The sequence below is a fragment of the Astyanax mexicanus genome, chromosome 8 (genome assembly GCF_023375975.1).
Source record: "Astyanax mexicanus isolate ESR-SI-001 chromosome 8, AstMex3_surface, whole genome shotgun sequence".
Taxonomy (NCBI): domain Eukaryota; kingdom Metazoa; phylum Chordata; class Actinopteri; order Characiformes; family Acestrorhamphidae; genus Astyanax; species Astyanax mexicanus.
In genome coordinates this window covers 7,273,014-7,295,474 of record NC_064415.1, presented here as the reverse complement: position 1 = coordinate 7,295,474, position 22,461 = coordinate 7,273,014, and the positions used below count along the sequence as shown (strand labels likewise).

General features: G+C 36.8%; 1 protein-coding gene across 7 annotated transcripts in view; it reads left to right on the top strand.

Moving 5' to 3' along the window:
• The window catches only part of dnm3b (dynamin 3b), an 87,363-nt gene that overhangs the window by 1,343 nt on the left and 63,559 nt on the right, over positions 1-22,461 (top strand). For all 7 annotated transcript variants that reach the window (XM_049482857.1, XM_049482859.1, XM_049482858.1 and 4 more), the window contains exons 2-14: positions 583-854; positions 6,189-6,262; positions 7,467-7,616; positions 12,335-12,538; positions 13,382-13,480; positions 15,129-15,289; positions 16,284-16,426; positions 17,599-17,734; positions 18,027-18,094; positions 19,159-19,297; positions 20,127-20,213; positions 21,348-21,418; positions 21,570-21,621. In XM_049482857.1, coding sequence (XP_049338814.1) covers positions 694-854; positions 6,189-6,262; positions 7,467-7,616; positions 12,335-12,538; positions 13,382-13,480; positions 15,129-15,289; positions 16,284-16,426; positions 17,599-17,734; positions 18,027-18,094; positions 19,159-19,297; positions 20,127-20,213; positions 21,348-21,418; positions 21,570-21,621 — 1,545 coding nt within the window. In that variant the 5' untranslated portion in view covers positions 583-693. The remainder of the gene's footprint in view (positions 1-582; positions 855-6,188; positions 6,263-7,466; positions 7,617-12,334; positions 12,539-13,381; positions 13,481-15,128; positions 15,290-16,283; positions 16,427-17,598; positions 17,735-18,026; positions 18,095-19,158; positions 19,298-20,126; positions 20,214-21,347; positions 21,419-21,569; positions 21,622-22,461) is intronic.

Sequence of the window (22,461 nt, the reverse complement as noted above, 5' to 3'; positions counted from 1 at the left end):
TTTCTATCTATTCATCTATTTTTCCTCCTCTTTCACCTGTGTCTCTCTTTCTCCTGTTCCATTTCTCTCTTCCTCATCTCATTTATCTTTCCATCTTTCCCTCTTGTATCTTACATATCTTGTATCTTTTCCATCTTTCGTTCCAATATTTCATCTGTCCATCCTTTCTTTTCAATATCTTTCTTCTGTCTTTTTAATTTATCCATCTTCTTTCTTCCTTCCATCCCTCTTTCATCTATCCACCTTTACCTCTGTCTTCTTCCATATTTCTCTCTCTCTCTCTCTCTCTCTCTTGCATATATCCACATCTCTTATCTCTCTTGTTTTTGTTTATATTTTCTTCTCCATCCCTCCAAATCTGTCCATCTTTCCCTAATCCATCGGTCTATCTCTTTCTTGTCTTCTCTTCCATCTCTGTTTTCTCTATCTCGCTTTCATCTTTCTCCATCTTTTTTTCTTTTGCATCTCTTTCTTTCCTGGCTCTTTCATCTCTTTTCCCTTCTTCCATTTCTTCCGCTTTCCCCATCTCTTAATCTGTTTCTCTTCCAACAATCCATTTTCCATCTCTCCATCTCTCTCCAGTATCAGGCCTCTGCTGGGGCCTGGGCTCGTCTTCATGTGCCTCCATCCTCACCCTCTCTGAGTCTCACAGTCCAGTAGAAGCAGTGTCCTCGCCTGTAGGCCGCTGGAGTCATGGGGAACCGGGGTATGGAGGACCTGATCCCGCTGGTCAACCGGCTGCAGGATGCCTTCAGCTCTATCGGCCAGAGCTGCAACCTCGACCTGCCGCAGATCGCTGTGGTGGGCGGGCAGAGCGCCGGCAAGAGCTCCGTGCTGGAGAACTTTGTTGGAAAGTGAGTGAAACCAATCAAAACCTTTTCTTAATTCAGTCATTGAACACCTATAGACTCTTAACTCTTTACTATAGTGGTGATCATGTGACCACAATGACAACAACACTGATACAGACGTTTTATTATGTCCGTATATATAATTTTATTCATCCAAACCAGGATTCATTAATTTTGCCACATTATGCATCATTGCATAAATTAAATAGCTGAAATATATGTTTTTGTCTTGCTTTCACAAGACAAAGCAATCTAAAACCAGTTAAAAAATATTTAAAATAAAATAAAACTATATAATAAAATGTAATAAAAAAATAATAAAATAAAATACTTTTTTGTTACCTTTTGTAGTTTATTTTTTTTATTTTTTTATTTTGGCACAGAAAAGAAATATAACATGAGCAGATACAGATATAAAAGATAAACCAACTTTGCAGTGGTTTGTTCAAAAAAGACAATGTTGTAATAGAATAACAGCCATTGTTTTATTAGTTGTGTTTTTGGTTTAAAACAGTCAAATATTATAATATTTATCAATTACTAAACATTTTTAACATCCCAGCTTCCATCAAAAATATAATTCTTGATAAGGGTGTGCCATATCGTATCGTATGCAATAATATCGCCAACATTTTTGAATATCGTGAACAATATTATACCCTGAAATATTGTGACATATCACCCTCCCCAAATTATCACATCAGGATACTACTTATTTTTGATGTTTTTAGCAAAAGAAAAATTCACACTGTTCTCATTTCCCATTATATATCTACTAGAGACAGATTATATCTGTCCAGTATCAATAATTTTACTTTAATACTGGATATATGGAGATATTTGGAGTGCATTATTATTATGACATTTTTTTAATATCTCAGTTAGGGGTGTGCCATATCATATTGTATGCAATAGTACAATTTAATTTTCTTTTTGTTGCAGTAGTGTATTCTTGAAATAATTTTTAAATTCAGTGTTTTGTCACATCGCCAAGAATATTGTTATCGTGAAAAAAACTTCACGCCCACCTCTAATTCTTGAGTATAAATACTGTAATTTGCTCTTCTCACATATCACTACTTACTTATAATTTTGTTTGACAAATGTTTGACAAATCTGAATGATGGTAAATAAGTAGCAAATCAGAAAGAAAAAAACATGTATTTAAAGACCAATTATGTCTGGTTGCACCTCTCTGCAAAGGTTTTATTTCAGATATATTAGATATATAGAGTAAATGATGTGCATCTATTACGTCTGTGCATTCTTCTAGAACATACTATTTCACCTCAAACCACTTTGAATAACTTTAATGTAATAATTTATTTGCTTTTTTAAATCTAGAGCTGTATGTCTTTTGCTGCATTCACACTAGCAGGCAACAAGTCTTAAGTTGCCTCAAGTTTATCTCAGTGTTTGAGCGTGACTGTGGAGTCGTGTTTGGGTTTGCAGTGATGGGTATCTCCACTGCCTTCCCATATTAATTTGATTCTGGTTGACATGATCCCAGTAAGATTCAGTTACAATAATGTTGTACAAGGAACGTTCAATCTACCATGGGCAAGTGTTTCATAATCTTCAAAAGATGCTGTGAATTTCCTGCTCCTGATGATTTATGATTCTGTTCCACCTTAAATGCTGCAGCCTCTGCTGTCTGTTGCACCATTTAAGGTGGAACGTAAAAGTTAGATGGATAGGTTGCTACTAAGATGAATGACTAGCGTTTTAGCGTTTTTTAGGCTTGTTATGAAGAAAATGTCCATGAAACGATCAAACTACACATTAACTATGGTAATATAGTGGCTATGGTCATTTTTTTAAACAAGGAAAATACTCAAATTTTGTGGGTGTCTTTGGAAAAATCTCAGTTTGAATTCTAACAACAAGAATCAGGACACCCTACCTATTAGACTACATTTAATTTAAGATGCAACAAAAAATCCAATGTAGATTATCTACATATATCTATATATCTACATATATGTATATATACATACATATATATCTGTTGCTTACGCTAATGTGTAAATTAACACAGTTCCTGCGGGTCCTTAAAAAGTCTTAAAATATCTTAAATTAATATCCGGATGATTAAGGTCTTAGATTGTCTTAAATTTTCTGTAAATGTGCTGTAGGTATAAATTTTTTTAGACGATGCATTTAATGCCGGTGGCCTCAAAGACTGTGGACTAAAGCAGCCAAAACGTTTGTGGTGTTTTGCTGTTTTGCAAACAAATATATACATAACTTTTTAACTTATTGGCTTGGGACAGGATTTTTTATTTTGAGCTTATTTATAATGGAAACTGCTTTAAGTGTTCTTTCATTATTCTTTATGGTTCCTATATGCAGTTCAGTTTATAGTTTAATGTATTGCAACTTTACATATGTCACGTTGGCTCTGTTCTGCACAGCAATGAAACAAAATGAAAAAAAGATAACAAGTAGGAAAAGTAAGGTTTTGGTTTCCAATACAATAAATAATTTTCTACCAAACTAATAATGGCTACATTTTTGTGTCTGAAATTATTAATATTTATTTAAGGTCTTGAAAAGGTCTTAAAGAGAATTAAATATGACTTAAAAAATGGTGCAGGAATCCTGATTAACTAAAAAATTAAATATATGTATTTTTAAATAACCTTTTATAATAAATTATACATAGTTGCAATAAATGAACTGGAACAGTTGCTAATTTCAGATGACACAGAAATGCACTGAAGACTAGATTCAGACCCGTCGTTTGGTCTGGAGAGAAATTAAGACGTGAGCGAACAGTGAGGGGTGGGGGGATCTGCGAGGTCATTTCACCCTGTTGGGCATCTTCCGTCATTTTACCCTACACGATGTGAAGGTCACAGTGCCTCTGCTGTGTCTGTCTCTGAAACGTTGGGCTAGGCCTCCCCTGCCTCTCCTCATATCCATTTTCTGGGTTATTTTTTATCCTGGTTCTTTAGCGATGCCAGGGGAGGCTGTATTTGGGTTACCTTCTCTTTATGATTGTGTTTCTGTCAGCTCTCTGCAGCTCCTGGTGTAGTAAAGCCTCAGTTTGTGCTCCTCTGCTGTAGACGATGTACTGAGTAAGATGTCGCTTCTCTGCAGACATCACTGTGCCCACAGTACATCACAATACATCACAGGCCCACACAGTTAGGGTGGGCTGGATGAGTGTATCTTATTGTTGTTATGAGAAATCACGTCACAATAGGCTGTTGTAAGCGTATAATAGGTGTAATCAGTCATTGCTTATGGGACACAACAGCTGCTTGCTTCAATAAAACACGTGCAATTTATTTGTTCATTTTTTTTTGTTTACACAAAGCAAAGCAGCTTGCACAAATCCACCTTATTTAGCCACACCCACTTTTAGTTTTTTTCGGCTTTGTTTTGAAGTTTTCAGTCATTTCATATTAGATGATTTACACTTATATTGAATTTAAAGTGAATGCAATCTAAAGTAGTTACTGCTGTGGACGCTGGTCATAGAGTAGATAGCAATGCTAACTAGGCTTGAGCAATATGGTCTTGAAATAACATTACAGTATTCAGGCTATTTTTATGTTATTAATACATCAGAAAAATATTCTACTGTAGCAAAATAAAGGTAAGTATAAATTGAGTTGCGATAATTTAATTGATCAACAAATTATGCATGTCTGAGCCAGTTATTAATTTATTAATTTGCTCCTTAGCTATAATTGGGGCTGTACAGTGTTGGCAAAAAATGCAATGTGATTCTGTTGTTCTCGAATGTACATTGTGACATAAAAAAATACAGGAATATTCTCCAAAATTTGGTAGACGTCAATGATCCAGCAAGTCATTATATTAGTATTGCAATCTGTGTAACAATGATTGAAGTAATATAAATAATACTGGGTAAGTATAATCATTTATGTGGTAGATATTTTTTATGTAAAATGGTTATTTTTAACCGTTTTTGTTTTTTAATTATTTAGCATTTTACAATACATACAATACATGTCCTGCGATGTGACTATTGCACATGGGTACATTGCAAAATTGATGCTGAAACAATATATTGTGCAGCACTGGCTAAAATTCTGTTGAATTGTTCAGTTTAAAATACTGCAAAAAGCAAAAAGTGATGAATGCGATTCATTTAGATTAATCACAGTTAATGTAATTATTTAGTTTTTGTTTAGTTCTTGAATGCACTACTTTAATACACAGTAGTAGTAGTAGTAGTAGTTGTTGTAATACTACTACTACTACTACTACTTCTATAATGATAATACTAATACAAATAATACTACTAATAATAATATAGTTGGTCAACGCATGTGACTGTGTGTTCATTCTTTTTAAAGGAGAATATTATGTATTGGAATATTGTTGTAATTAATACAGTTAATTTTAAGTGATGGACACCAGATATATAGATAAAGTAAAAACTTTGTCATCTTACATTGACTCTTAATTAGGATTAAAAATCTGTTAACCATGGACAACACAACACTACCACAACTAATACTACTAATAATAAGACAGTCTGAATAAAATATACATAATATACATAAATGTACATAATTACAGCAGAACTTAGAACACCTACCTTACTGCCAGGTTAATGGTAAACTGTCTCACTTTAACATCTGCTATGTGTGTCTGTGAGATTTACAAATAACTGCATTTTACAGAGCATCTCAACATTTATAGAATTGGGGTTGGAATACACTATTTGAAGCCTATATATATATATATTATATTATATTATATTATATATTATATTATATTATATTATATCTATATATCTATCTATTAAAGCATAAGATGTAGTTTGAGGGTGTGGAATGCAGCTAGTGAGATAATCAGGAGATCCAGATGTTCAGTCTTGTTCCAGCATCATCTTCAGTCTGGAAAGGTTAAAGCTGTTAAGAGATCAGTTTTTTTTAATTCGTGTTTAAATGAGTTCTAGTTAACTGTGCTTTTAATATTACATTTTCTATTCAGTAATTTGATATGTTTGTTATGCTCTCACTAAGAGAGAGAGCGTCAGGGAGTGCTCTGTTTGCATGATTTAATATAGAAAGTGTATCTGATTGATCTAGCTGTTGGAAGCTCCTGATTAGAGCAGTAAAGATAGCTCAGCTCTCGCTCGCCTGCCCCCTAATGGCTCTCAGGCCCTGTTTAATCGTAGCTAATTGCTTCATAGGGAATCGATAACCTCAGATCAGATTAAAGATACTGGGAGGGTCTGAGTTCATGCAAAATAAACTCCAGGTCACCATTTATCACATGTTAGATCTCTCTCTCTCTGCTCCAGCCCACACACTGCATTCATACTGATTTGGTACTTTTGTTTTTTTCTCTTAGGGATTTTCTGCCTCGTGGATCTGGCATCGTCACCCGCAGGCCTCTGGTGCTGCAGCTCATCAACGCTAACGCAGGTGAGCTGACCCTGCCTGTCACCTACACACAGCCTCATGCGCACACACACAAACACAACATAAACACAGAGTGCGTTTAAAATTGAGTAAAACACCTTTCCTATTGGCTCCTTTAAACATATACAGCTTTGGAAAAAAATAACAGAGCACTTTAGTATCTGAATCAGTTTCTCTGACTTTGCTATTTGTACGTATACATTTGAGTAAATGTCTGTTTTATCTATAAACTATGGACAACATTTATCCCAAATTCATCAGTATATTTTACATTTCATTTGTAAATCAAGGGAGCAGAGTCTGGAGGAAGAGTGGAGAGACACACAGTCCAAACTGCTTGAGGTCAAGTGTGAAGTTTCCACCAATCAGTGATGTTTTGGAGAGATGTCATCTGCTGATGCATCAAGATGCTCGATAATCATTTTATAATCGCATTGCAGACTTTGAATCGTGATAGAGTCACATCACACGATGCCTAGAGATTATAGAGGGATGTTCTCATACAGAGTTCCCCAATGGTGGAACAAACTACCTTCCACTACCAGATCAGGAGAATCTCTCACTATCTTTAATAAACTCCTGAAGACAGAGCTCTTCAAAGAGCACTTACTCTCCTAACACCTCTAACTAACTACCTTCCACTACCAGATCAGGAGAATCTCTCACTATCTTTAATAAACTCCTGAAGACAGAGCTCTTCAAAGAGCACTTACTCTCCTAACACCTCTAACACACTAACTACTTCTAACCTCATTTCCTTCTTCCCCTCCTTCACTTCTCTATCCCATTATTTCCCATCGACCTCCTTTAAGCCCTGTATAAAGATATTTTACCTTTAACTTCTATTACTTTTGTACTTTAATATTGTAAGTCGCTTTAGACAAAAGTGTCTGCAAAATGTAATGTAATGTAATGATCTGATTATGTATGAGGCTACCCTGTATGTATGTTTTATTTATTTGATTATTTATTTATATGTATTTATATGTTATATGCTAATGTATTTGAAGTATTTAATGTTGTATGCTGTTGCAAAATTGATCAACAGGCAGAGTTAAAGTAAAGCCTGTTCTCAGGCTTCAGTTGGCTGATTTGACATTTAAGTAGCAAGTTGATTAATGTTGATTTAAGCAAATAAAGGTAAAAATAGATTCATTTATTATGATGTTATATCACAGCTCCTATCTTCCTCTCTGTTGATGCACAGAATGGGCGGAGTTTCTTCACCTCAAAGGGAAGAAGTTCACAGAATTTGATGAGGTGCGCCAGGAGATCGAGGCTGAGACGGACCGCGTCACTGGAGCCAACAAGGGCATCTCCCCCGTCCCCATCAACCTGAGGGTGTATTCTCCACACGGTACAATCCTCTTATCTCCACTCCATCCCCAACATGCTTCTCGGTTCTCTGTACAATTAATCATAAGCACTATATGTCCAAATGTTTGCTGACACCCTTTCTAATAAATGCATTCAGGTACTTTTTGGATGCTTTCAAATTGTATTGCCGATAGAATAGGACTTTTTGATATTGAAAAATATGAACCTATTTTCATTAAAGTTAGTGGGCTAGAGGGTATGCATTGACTGCTCTACCTGCAGTTAGCTCTACCTCTTATCTGTGATTAGCTAGACTTTGACTTCTCTAGCTGATGTTAGATAGATGTTGATCGATGCTCTAGCTGATTTTAGGTAGATGTTTATTGCTGCTCTAGCTGATGTTAGATAGATGTTGATCGATGCTCTAGCTGATTTTAGGTAGATGTTTATTGCTGCTCTAGCTGATGTTTGATAGATGTTGATCGATGCTCTAGCTGATTTTAGGTAGATGTTTATTGCTGCGCTAGCTGATGTTAGGTAGATTTTGATTGCTGCTCAAGCTAATTTTAGTTAGATGTTGATTGGTCTAGCTGAGGTAGGGAAGAGGTTGATTACTGCTCTAGCTCTGGTCGGCTAGAGGTTGACTTCACTAGCTGATTAAAGTTAGATGTTACCTGTTTCCGATAATGTTAGGTAAACTAGCTGATGTTGGGAAGACATTACTCTAGCTAAGGATGTTGACTGCGCTGATCCAGCTAATATTAGATAGACACTGACTGCTCTAGCTGTTTTATCTACCTAAACAGGGACTGCTGTAGCTAAGGTTAGCCACATGTTGGCTGCTGTAGTTGAGGTTAGCTAGACTTTAACTGCTCTAGCTAAGGTTAGCTAGACGTTAACTGCTCTACCTGAGGTTAGCTATACGTTGACTGCTCTAGCTGAGGTCAGCTATATGTTGGCTGCTTTATCTTAGGTCAGCTGTATGCTACCTGCTCTAGCTGAGGTTAGCTAGATGTTTGCTGCTCTAGTTGAGATTAGCTACATGTTGTTGGCTGCTCTAGATGAGATTAGCTACATGATGTTGGCTGCTCAAAATGAGATTAGCTACACGCTGTTGGTCTGCTCTATCTGATATTAGCTACATGTTGTTCGCTGCTCTAGCTGAGATTAGCTACATATTGGCTGCTTTAGCTGAGATTAGCTACATGTTGTTGGCTGCTCTAGCTGAGATTAGCTACATGTTGTTGGCTGCTCTAGCTGAGATTAGCTACATATTGGCTGCTTTAGCTGAGATTAGCTACATGTTGTTGGCTGCTCTAGCCGAGATTAGCTACATGTTGTTGGCTGCTCTAGCTGAGATTAGCCAGAGGTTGACTGCTCGAGATGAGATTTGCTACATGTTGGCTGCTCTAGCTGAGATTAGCCAGAGGTTGACTGCTCGAGCTGAGATTAGCTACATGTTGACTGCTCTAGCTGTGGTTGGCTAGAAATTGACTGCTCTATCTGAGGTTAGTTAATGTGAGGTAGACATCGATTCCTCATGGACATGCCAAAAAGATACATTTATACAATTATACATTTTCCAACACATATTCCAATACACGTTGAGATGAGATGAATGCAGGTTTTTAATCACACTGAAAGTCAGCTGTGTTGGAGTAATTAAGAATAAGAAGAAATATGTAGATGAGATTAGAGACAGACATGCTTTATCCTCGTTTCATTTCAGAACAAACTGTTCTCACAGCTGAATATGCACAGAAACCTGTGCCAGTGTGATCTCGCTCATAGCACAGTGCAGTGACTGCAGAGTTAATCCAAAGTGACAAACCATCAATTTTCCTTCCTTTTCTGATTTCTGATTTTAATAAAAACAGGCATGCATCAACTGAAAATACTAACATGATTGTAATGAGTTTTCTTTGGTTTTTAATTTATTGATCAACTGAAGACTGGAAATAGAGAGATACACAATACACAGTTTTACTAAAAGCAGTATAATAGCCTATATGGTGGAGATCATTAGATTTGAAAAAGAGTCTGCAGATTTCTTAAAGGAACCAGAAACATCAGTGACTTTTAAAGTCCAGTGAACACATTATTGAGTTGATTCAAAGTCAAAAATACTTGATTTAAAAGATCGGTACCACTTTAAAATAAGACTACCTTTATAAAGTGTTTTTAAATGATTTACAATTTGTATATTAATGGTTAATAATTAGGTTGTAAATGCCTTAAAAAATCATTAATAATCAGTTGTAACACATATGTAGTAAGGGCAACAATGACCTTTTGTTTGCCAAATATTGAACCCACAGCCATCTATATTGTTGCCCTTTCTAAGTATGTGTTATAACTGATTAATAATGATTTTTAAGGCCTAATTAGTAACCATTAATACTCTAATTGTAAACCATTTATAAAGGTAGTCTTATTTTAAAGTGGTTCCAAAAGGTCTTATAAAAATAGATCTTTATGGAATCAAAACTTCTTTTCTTTTTATTTCCAATTTTACCCAATTTTCTCTTTAATTTGGAAAGCATATTACCCCAGATACAAATCAGCTACCACCTCTTTAGGAGCCACTGCCAGTGCAGATTCACTAGTGCGATAAACATGCTCAGAGGAAAGCTCCTGATCCCCAGCTCTGATACATTATCTAACAGATGACTGTGCCAACCAGTCAACCAGTCATAAATAATACTGCACAGATATAATCTGTCTCTAGTAGAAATGAGAACAGTGCGAATTTAACTGGCCTTAGAATAATATCACAATAATTTAGGGTATTTTTTTGATCATGATTTTATGATCACATTTTTGGAGATATTATTTAGTACATTATGATATGCCACGTTTGTCTCTTGTTGTTGTTCGAAGCTCTTTGTGTTGTTGCAAATGGATATGTATCATTTGTGGCCTGTTTGCATGCTAGTAAGCTACCTATTGAGCTTTCCACTACTTTCTTCCAAGCTCTCTAAATTGTCCTGTATTTGTGAAAAAATGCATCATATAAAACTCAAAGAACAAAGGCTGAGTCTTTAATCGTTTCTACCACCTTCAGAGATGTTAACACTGCTGGGGATATGAACAAAGTACGGTTGGAATCAAAATTTTACAGAGCAGAAGGCGGGGCTTTAGACCTCCGTGGCTGTGATTGCTCTGAAGAATTAATGTAGCCAATTATTTGGTTTAGAAATGCTCAGTTTTTTTTTGTTTGAGACTTTACCTTTCCTCTTCGGTCTGAATTCTACACAACATGCTGCCCTAAAGTTTTAGAGAGCAGACATAAACTGGTATAACGTGATTAAAAAAAATACACTGCTATCCCATGTCTTTTGGCATTTCAGAGTATTTTATCACAGCAGTACTATTATGAGACACGTGGCAGTGATAAATCAGGCTCGTTACTTAAAGCTGCCACTGCAGCAATACTGTTTAAAGGCTGTGTGTAAAATAGTGTAGCAGCTGTTCAGTTAGCCATGGTTTCAAGGCCAGTGTGCAGTTCTCCAGCCTACTAGAGACACTTACAGTGAAAAGAATAAAAAACTGAGCAGCGCAGTCTATAGAAAACCCTGCCTGACAGCCTTCATTCAGAAAAGAAACCTGGAGTTTTACTTTGTAAGAGGTTTAAAAATAACACAGTATAGAGGACGGAAGCCTAGAACAATTCTATAGCTAATGGAGTATTGCTTTGCTAAAGGGATGGGATAAAATATGAGTATTTCGTCATATTATGTAAGTATCATAGAGAATTGTATTGCAATATATTAAGTATCGTAGAATTACTGTATCTTGAGATTATCATGATACGTTGCCGATATCATATTTATACTCCAATAGCCCACACCTGCTGTTGGGTATAGTCCAAATAGGTGCATTATTATCTGCTCCATAGAGTTTTATTTTATTGGCTGAGTGTGTGCTTTTGCTCATTATCGTTTAACAATTAATAAATAATAATAAATAAAAACATAATTTATAAAAATACTATTTTAAATGTTTAATCTTATTTTATAATACTGTTTCAAAGACCTTACATACTAGGGGTGTAACAAAACATTGGCGAACCAGTGGGCGTAAGCTAAGGCTGTAGGATATGTCAGTCAAATGTCGGATCCTTCACCCAGCCCCCACAAGCCAAAAGGAACAACATATTTCCAATAATGTAGTGGCATGAAAAGTAAGAAGTTTTTAAATTGTAAGTAAAAAGTCAGCAAAAATGGAAATACTTTAATAAAGATGCACTGTCACTGTCCCCTTATACAATGATACATTTACTCTAGGTTGTCTAAATACAAGTGATTAATTGAGAAATGAAAAAGCAGAGTAGTTTATATTCTTAGTAAATAAAAAGAAGAAAAAGTGTCTCTTTTTTGTCATTTAAAATATGTTCCAAATATTGTGAGACAATCAAATCGTGAACTTAGAATCACAAAGCTAATCATGGGTGCTTTATTATGCCCCTATTACATATCATATGGTACACAGTTATTTCAACACACTACATAGTCACATTTTTGATTTTGAAAAAAAGTTGAATAAATACAGTGTAGCATCTTTTGAAGAACCACTAAAATAAAACAATTTTATATTTTGTTTTAAATGTATTGCACATGCAGCTGTATTGTGTACTGTACTATGTACTTGTTCAGATTTTACAATTTTGAGATGCTATTAATTTTATGCATATTTTTTAAAAAGAATTTACCTTTTAAAGCTGTTTACTCTCTAAATTAAAATTGTTTTCCTCCTCAGTGCTGAATCTGACTCTGATCGACCTGCCGGGCATCACGAAGGTGCCCGTGGGGGACCAGCCTGCCGACATCGAGCAGCAGATCCGGGACATGATCATGCAGTTCATCTGCAGAGAGAGCTGCCTCATCCTGGCTGTAACACCTGCCAACACCGACCTGGCCAACTCTGACGCCCTCAAACTGGCTAAAGACGTGGACCCTCAGGGTGAGGCAGCTACAGTTCGCTGGGTTCGAATGTGGCGGGCAGGAACTTTAGAATGAGCACAAGCTTTTATTATCTGATTTATTAGTTTATTAACTAGTGCTTTCAAATTTTTGGTTGCTCGTTGCACAAAATACTGTAAGATAATCCACTTTTCTCACTTTATTGAGCTTAATTTCTATTGAAGCCTTATGTTGTAATTGAAAAAAGAATTGTAATAGTAATTTATTGTGTGAGCTGTGTGATATGGTCAAAAATAATATTATATCATTATATTTAAAGACATTTTCTCTATATCATATATGTATTGCAATATTTTGACATGCAGACAAAATAAATAAGTAATGGCAGGTTCTTTAAAACTGCTATTCATATACTCTTTCATTCACAGTCCAGTTATTTTAGCAATGCAATTTGTTGTGTCAATGCTCTTTAAGCACTGCTGATCTCCTCGATATGCTTAAAAAAGGTTTATATTTTAATATAGTATTTTATTATATTGTGATATATTTAATAGTCATATTGCCCATCTCAACTTGATTATCAATTCATTTTTTTTATGGTTGTCAAGATGGCAATCTTTATAATTTTTTAACAGTTCCAACCTTGTGCTAGACATTATGACCAAACATTTGGCAAACCTGTAGGGGGATTATGCCTAGTCTTGGTCTACAGAGCATTTTAAAAGGAGATTTTCCATTTAAATGAATGGAGACCGTATGACCAGGCGTAATCCATGTCTGGAAAACTGACCCATAGTGTTTAAATGGTAAAAAAAGTTTGGGTTAAATTATTGCACCTGTAAGATAATGCTACTTTAGCCTGACTCCGCTGTTTCTGCTGAAGGTATGAGGACGATCGGTGTGATCACTAAACTGGACCTGATGGACGAGGGTACGGACGCTAGAGATGTTCTGGAGAACAAGCTGCTTCCACTGCGCAGGGGTGAGACCAAGAGCATTGCAATGAAATATATTACAATAAAAATGTTTATTAAGAACAGATATACACAGCACTGCAAGATAAGTGCATAATGCAGACAAGTGGAGGAGCCCAAGTGTGCCTGATTATACAGGGTTTGTACGGGTGCTTGAAATCCTGGAAAATGCTTGAATTTTAATGTTCTATGTTTTCCAGACCTGGAAAGTGCTGGAATTTTGGAGAAAGTGCTTTAAAATGCTTGAAATTGTAACTGCATTTACTTTACAACCAATCACTATCTGACTAAATAAGTTTGCTTAAAAAATGACAGAGAGGGGCACCAAGTGGTCCAGCGGTCTAAAGCGCTGCCATTATGAGCGGGAGGTCGCCGGTTCGAACCCCGCTCATGCAGCTTTGCCATGAAGCTGCCGGTGCAAAATTGGCCTCGCTCCCTCCGGGTGGGTAGATGGCGCTCTCTCCCCACATCACCAATGGGTAATGTCCACAGCACAGGGCGTCTGTGAGCTGATGTATCAGAACCGAGTTGCTATGCTTTCCTCCGAGTGCGCTGGCTGATCGGCAATGCTGCATCAGCGGTATCGGAGGAAACATGTGTTAGTCTTCACCCTCCTGGTGTGTTGGGGCATCACTAGTGATAGGGAGAGTCCTAATAAGTGGGTTAAGTAATTGGCTGTGCAAAATTGGGAAGAAAATATGAAAAAATTTTAATAAATTTAAAAAAAAGCCTCCGCGTATGTGCGACTACAAAGTCCGGTTCTTTCTCGTAATCCAAGAGGAGTTGGCTCACGAGGAACCGGCTCATTTTGCATTTCTTTGTTTAAAAAAAAAACATGTACAGCAGGAGAGTTAGCTAGCTATGCTAAAAGCCAAGCTTTGGATTTATCTAAATAATAATAGTAATAACCGGGGTTACGTGTGCAATATACTATTAGGCTAAACCCAGCCCGGCACTGTTAATGCGGTGTCACTGTCCTCCAACGAGCCGCTGTTGGACCCTCTTCAGCACTGTGAAACGAGCCGATCTCCGGCTGGAGATGGCTATGCTAAAAGCCTAAAGCCGGGTTAACATTACAGCTGAGCGGCTCGTCCCGGAGATCGGAGGACGCTGACGTTGCGTTAACAGTGCCGGTGTTCTGTCGAGTTCTGTATATATTTAATAAATATATATATATTTTATTAATTTTTTTATTACCTTTTTACACAGTTGTAACCCTCAAGAAAACGATTACTGTGAGTCCAGATTGTACAATACACCCGGGAAACAAAAAATTATCAGGAAAATACAACAGGTGGGTAACCCAGGTCCAGAAAGTAAAAATCCAACCCACGTTTTTTTTTTATCTGCAGCAGAGCCGCTCAGGGGGTTGGTACAAACCCCTGGGTTGCATTTTTACTTTCCGGACCTGGGTTACCCACCTCTACATTTTTAGTAAAAAAAAATGATTGAAAGTTATTTGCCTAGTGATCTTCTGTGTCTCAGTTTCATTATTGACCCAAGTTGGATAGCAAGCAAACTCTACAGACAGGTGATATATTTTGAATCATAAAACTTTTTATTTAATTTCTTCTCCTTCTGTAATTACCAAACACAATCCTGATTGTTTTCACATAAACACAATACCATCTCTTGCTTATTTTCTGTCTCTCTCAGGTTATATTGGCGTGGTGAACCGCAGTCAGAAGGACATTGAAGGAAAGAAGGATATTAAAGCAGCTCTGGCTGCAGAGAGGAAGTTCTTCCTGTCTCATCCTTCCTACAGGCACCTCGCTGACAGCATGGGCACACCGTACCTGCAGAAAGCCCTCAACCAGGTAACTGCCCAGTATCAGTCCTTCCATGCTAGGAACTGGAATTACTGAGTAGATACACAAACTAAATGCCTCCTTTTAAAAGAGTCTCCTTTCAAATAAAATGCTGAATTTCACCACTTGGCCCTACCTCTCTGTTTTGGAGGGGTGGGTTAGGAGCAGTGTTAGATCTACATAGTCCTTTAAAACAGAGATTTTAACAGAGGGCTATGATATGTGGGCTAAACGGAGTCCAAAGAAACCCACTAATTTAAGAATGAAGAATTATGATAACCACTATATTACAGTAGTTTAATTTGTAGTTTTAATGTTTTGTTGCCACTTTCTTCATTACAAGCATAAAAAAATCAGTAGCTCAGTAGCTAGCTATCTTTCTAACTTTACCGTTCCACCTTAATGGTGCAACACACAGCAGAGGTTGTAGCATTTAAGGTAGAACAGGAAAAAATAAATAAATTAAAGGTAATAAAAGCTCATTTCAGCTCCCCATTACAGAGTAATTAAGAAATGGACAATAATAATTAATTGCTTCACCATCTCCCCCATTTATTGAGGACATACAATAAAGTCCAGAAGTAAAGTAGTTAACCAGCAGCAGCTAGGTTGCTGAACTTTAGTGCTGCACTGCTATAACTATATCTGTATCAGGCTCTTAAAGGGCTATCCCAATGCTTAGAGGAAAGGATTTCACACCTTTTTCTTATAACTCTCTTCCAAAAGGAAGGGCTAAAAAAGAGAAATGGGCCTAAAATTCACAGTTAACACAGTTATGCTACATGACTTTTCCAAGCTAATTTCCTTAAACTGAGCCGGGCACAGGATGAAGTTCGGCCTAATTCATCAGATATCTCCATTCCTAACTCCTTCTCCCGCTTACACTGTAATTTTCTTTCGTTTTGGAAAATTAATTAATAAGTACATTTTAGAAAATTAAAGTACTAAATAAAGTACAAATAGTATGTGGTAGTTACTTCAGTAATCTCCATATTCTCCACAGCAACTGACCAATCACATCCGGGACACGCTGCCTGCGTTCCGCAGTAAGCTGCAGTCCCAGGTCCTCGCCCTGGACAAGGAGGCTGAGGAGTACCGTCACTTCCGTCCTGACGACCCGTCCCGCAAGACCAAGGCCCTGCTGCAGTCAGTTTCTCACATAGCACAGTCAAACACAGCACAGTCGCACTCAGCACTATCACAATCCGCACAGTCACACTCCCTCACTATGCAAAGTCACAGACCCTCACTCGGCACAGCCACACTCCCTCACTCGGCACAGTCACACTATCCCTCGCTCGGCACAGTCAAACACAGCACAGTCACACTCGGCACAGTCAGACTCCCTCACACAGTCACACCCACCTCATACAACATAGTCACTGATCCTTACACAGCACATTCACAGTCCGCACAGTAACACTCCCAAACACAGCACAGCACGGTTACACTCTGCACAGTCACACTCTGCACAGTCAGACTCCCTCACTTGGCACAGTCAGACTCCCTCACACAGTCAAACCCACTTCATACAACACAGTCACAGATCCTCACACAGCACAGTCACAGTCCGCACAGTAGCAGTCCGCACAGCAACACTCCTAAACACAGCACAGCACGGTTACACTCCGCACAGTCATACTCCGCACAGTCACACACCGCACAGTCACACTCCCTCACTCTGCACAGTCACACTCCCTCACTCTGCACAGTCACACTCCTTCACTGGCACAGCCACCCTTCCTCACACAGCACAGTCAAGCACAGCACAGTCACACTTCCAAACACAGCACAGCACGGTCACACTCTGCACAGTCACACTCCCTCACTCAGCACAGCCACCCTTTCTCACACAGCACAGTCAAGCACAGCACAGTCACACGCCCTCACTCGGCACACAACACAGACACACTCCCTCACACAGCGGAGTGACACATTTCCTCACACAGCACAGTCACACTGCATCCCTACTCGGCACAGTGACAACCTTTTGCAATTTATACTCATTTAATTTAATTTTGATCTTATTTTACCTCTTTAAGTAAGTTTCATAGCAGATATTCTGTCTTTTATCTTCTTGTTTATGTAACTGGACAGTATTCTAGCATTTCAGTGTTAGGTTACTGTTCATATTTATATTTGTAGATTTGACATTGATTTAATTTGATCAGGCAAGTTCTAAAATTAGACTAGATTAAGTTAACAGTGTGCCTGTGTGTGCCTGTGTGTGCCTGTGTGTGCCTGTGTGTGCCTGTGTGTGCCTGTGTGTGCCTGTGTGTGCCTGTGTGTGCCTGTGTGTGTGTGTGTGTGTGTTGCAGGATGGTGCAGCAGTTCTCGGTGGACTTTGAGAAGCGGATCGAGGGGTCGGGGGATCAGGTGGACACTGTTGAGCTGTCAGGAGGAGCCAAGATCAACCGCATCTTCCATGAGCGCTTCCCCTTCGAGCTGGTTAAGGTGTGTGTGTGTGTGTGTGTGTTTGTGTGTTTGTGTGTGAGAATCTTTTTCTTATCTGGTAATTCTGTTTCTTCTTGAACCAAATCACTGTTCATATAATTACATTTATATTAAACTAAAATGTGTATATAAACACAAAATGATCAGATCTGGCTGGCAAACTCCAGGTGTTTCATGTAAAAAAACAAGAGCTAGGTTGTATAATCAGATGTTTAAGCATCCAGCAGGTTAAGAGGGTTATGCAGATGTGTCGGGATCATTCACACTTAATCTTTTCTTCTCTGGTGAACAGATGGAGAGTGATGATAAAGAGATGCGTCGGGAAATCAGCTATGCCATCAAAAACATTCATGGCATCAGGTGACTGACTGTTCCTTTTATGCAAATTACTATGCACAGGCTTGATTATGTGTGTCACAAAAACTTAACATTCTCAAAATTCAGAAGATCCATTGACGTACAACAGAAAAATGTACATGTAACAGACTGTATATGGTTCTGAACATATTTATTTATGACAAAGCCTGATGGGGAGAATTTCTGGCAAATGTCATTGAAAATTAACATTAAAGCCCAAATTCAGGAAACACTGAAGCTCAGCTCGGATCACTGAACCATTTTATACTTTTGGTTTCTAATCACCATTAGAAAGCCTGTGACTGTTTTAAGGAGGAGTTCATCCTTTCTCTTATTTAAATTTCTATTTATTTATTTGTTTTATATTATGTTTTTATTCTTATGAGTCTTAGTTTATTATTCATTTGATCATTTCTTTCATTTATCATCCTTCTTATTTCATTTTATTATTTACTTTTTATTTTCTTTATTTTATATTTTATAAATTCTTTACTTTTTATGTGTTAATTGTTTATGGTCATATTATTTAGATTCTCCTATTTAAAATATATTTTTTATTCATTTATATTAAATGAATTATTAAAAATTTGTGTGATTATAGTAAATGAGGGTCACCCTTAATGTACTGCGGAGTGAAAATTAGGGTTGGTTGGTTGATTGAAATGTTGGACTCACTTTAAAATGACGACATGACTTGACAAAGTTCCCCTACCGCTCACCACCACACAGTATTACTTATAACAATTTATTAATCATCCCATAATATTAGGTATAGTAGAGTTCCTCATATAATCAATATTACAGTATCCGTGTCCGGGTTTGTTCTAAGCCTTCCACTACTGATCTCCTTACTTTACGAAGCAGAGCTGATTAATGACATTAGGTTCTGTTGTTATACAACACACCTAATACCTGCTCCTGCAGTCCTCAGTGGATCAGGGTTACCTGGCGGAGGTTAATAAGACGGTGGATTACAGTGGGAATGAAGAGGACAGCAGTTATTGTGATCATTTCAGATTAAATCCAGTGTGATGATGTCTGTTGCGGGTCTGTGTTTGCGTCTGCAGGACAGGCCTGTTCACCCCGGACATGGCCTTCGAGGCTATAGTGAAGAAACAGGTGGTGAAGCTGAAGGAACCCTGCATTAAATGTATTGATCTGGTGATTCAGGAGCTTATCAACACAGTCCGTCAGTGCGCGAATAAGGTACTGTCTTCCTTATATGCTGATAATGTTCTTTATTTCTCTATATATGTACAAGTGCATCTCAAAAATGTATAATATCATTGAAAGGCTACTTTATTTCAGTAGTTCAGTTGAACATGTGAAACTGAATATATTATATAGATGTATTACACACGCAGAGTGATGTATTTCATACAATTATTATTTTATTGTTGATGATTATGGCTTACAGCCAATGAAAACCCGAAAATCAGTGTCTCAGAAAATTAGAATGTAAAATAAGACCTGGCAGAGTGGGCAGTGTGCCAAATCCTGCTGGAAAATGAAATCCGCATCTTTGCGTATCAGTCAGTTTTATGAGGTAGAGTCATCTTGAATTCAGGCTTTCAGTTAACAGCTGTGCTGAACTCATCAAGAGTTAATTACTTGAATTTCTTGTCTCTTAATGTGTTTGAGAGCATCAGTTGTAAAGTAGTGAAGAGGTAGAGATACAGGTATACAGTGAATAATAGTGAATATTTGAATAATGTTCTAATACATATTATGAGAAGCAATAACTACTCAACTAAATAAAGAAAACTTTTAAGAAACCAAGGTCAGTCATTTTAAGAACATTATACATCTAGACATTTAAATGCCTTTTAAATCGCAGATTCAGCTGTTTGTATGGTTTTAGAGATGGAGGACATGGCAGAAATAAGCGTTTACTATTATTAAAAAAATCATCAGATTAGTCAACTACCAAAATAATCATTAGTTGCAGCCCTAATTGCTGTGTCTCATAGTGTATAATATGGCCTGTGATTGTACGCAGTATTCTTATGAAGGGCTTTTGTGTTTTTCTACACAGCTGGCTACATTCCCCATGCTGAGGGAGGAGACAGAGCGAATTGTCACCTCTCACATCCGCGACCGTGAGAGCCGTGCCAAAGACCAGGTAACATTCAGAAAGATTATACAACTGTACAACACCTAGTTTATCTGGAGGAACTGAACAAATACTTACAGTGTTTAGAGTTCACAGAGAAGATCAGCATCCAAATCTGTGTTGTTCTATACAACAAATCAGTAACTTTACAGACTGCCAGTACATTGTGACCTCTGACTTTATTTATTTTTGGTTAATTCTAATGTTATATGATGTTTAGGTTTCTTCTGATGTTATATAGAGATAAAAATTCTCACTGACCACTGACTTTATTTATTTTTGGTTAATTCTAATGTTATGTAAAGTTATATAGAGAGAAACACTCTCCCTGATCACTGAGTTCAACTTTATTTGGGTTAATTCTAACGTTCTATAGAGTTATATAGAGGTAAACACTCTCACTGATCACTAACTTTGTTTATTTGGGTTTATTCTAATGTTATATAGAGTTATATAGAGATAAACACTCTCACTGACCACTGACTTTATGTTTATTTGCGTTTATTTCAATGGTATATAGAGTTATTTAGAGGTAAACGCTCACTGATCACTGAGTTTAAGTTTATTTGGGTTAATTATAATGTTATATAGAGTTATATAGAGGTAAACACTCACTGATCACTAACTTTATGTTTATTTGGGTTTATTCTGATGTTATAAAGAGAGAAATTCTCACTGACCACTGACTTTATTTATTTTTGGTTAATTCTAATGTTATACAGAGTTATATAGAGATAAACACTCTCACAGATCACTGACTTTATGTGTATTTGCATTTATTCTTATGTTATACAGAGTTATATAGAGTTAAACACTCACTGATCACTGACTTTATGTTTATTTGCGTTTATTCTTATGTTATACAGAGTTATATAGAGTTAAACACTCTCACAGATCACTGACTTTATGTTTATTTGGGTTTATTTTAATGTTATGTAGAGTTAATTACAGGTAGACTGAGTTTACATAACTCTTTATAACATTAGAATAAACCCATATAAACATAGAGTTAAACAGTCTCACTGATCACTGGATTTGTGCATTTGCATTTATTATGCAGCCATTTTTAAAAGCTTTTGTGTTTGTACAATACTTAAGTACTTTATTTTTAAGAAGCAAATCGTCATTTATATTTTTCAACAGATTCTGTTGCTGATTGATGTCCAGCTTGCATACATCAACACCAACCATGAGGATTTCATTGGCTTTGCCAAGTAGGTATTCCCCTCTTATAGAGGTCTGTTATGTGAAATATAGTGAATATTTCAATGTTATCTTTCAGTCTGTGTTGATATATTTAGCATTAATGTGTTTTTATTGGGGTTTTTTTTCTTTATTTCTTTTTTTATTTCTGAACAATTCAAGTGCACAGCAGCGGAGCAGCCAGGCCAACAAGACCAGTTCTGCTGGAAACCAGGTTAGTGTGGTGTGTGATTGTGTGTGTGTGTGATTGTGTGTATAAGATCCACGTAATTAGAAAGCTGTGCTGTTCCATGCTTTCTTTATAAGCCATGAAAGTTCAGCTTTTAAGAAAAGCCCATCGTTATGTTTCTGTTATTAATTTGTAGCACATTTTGTTATGTTTACTCATCAGTTATTTCAGTATATGCACATTTATATATTATGGTATTATGTTGTTTGAACTAGAGATGGAAACATTAATCGGACATGTATCGGTATTGACTGATTTTCAGCCGATATTTCTCTGAGAGCTGATCAGATCGTGTTCGCGAGTTAAGGATTACAGCAGCTCTGTGTGAGGCTCATTATATTATAAGGGGTTCCTTGGCCACAGGAAGCTGCAGTTCCTCGTTTTACCATGTTTCTGTCTAAAACTTACATATTGGTAGAGTGAGTAGCTATTAGCACAGCAACAGCTATCCATACAAAACAGCAAACAGTGCAGGACCACGTTTAACCACAGTCAAAAATACATCATCAATGTAAAAGAAAAGCTAAAGGAATCAGTTCCTAATTACTATAGTTTAATAGGTTTTAACAATATAAAGATTGTTAATTTCCACTTTTTTGCTTCACGTTGCAGCAATTCACAAATTTCTGTGTTTTAAAATGGGGTTGGTCAATACAGAAAAAAAATATTATATTAGATTATTATTTAAAATCATTTTTCTTATTCTGTGATATTAAGTGTCATATTTTGACACCCAGACAAAAATTCATATAATAATTTATTAATATACACTATAGCACCCTTCATTTAGAGAGGTAATTCCATACAGAATAATGTTAAAAGAAG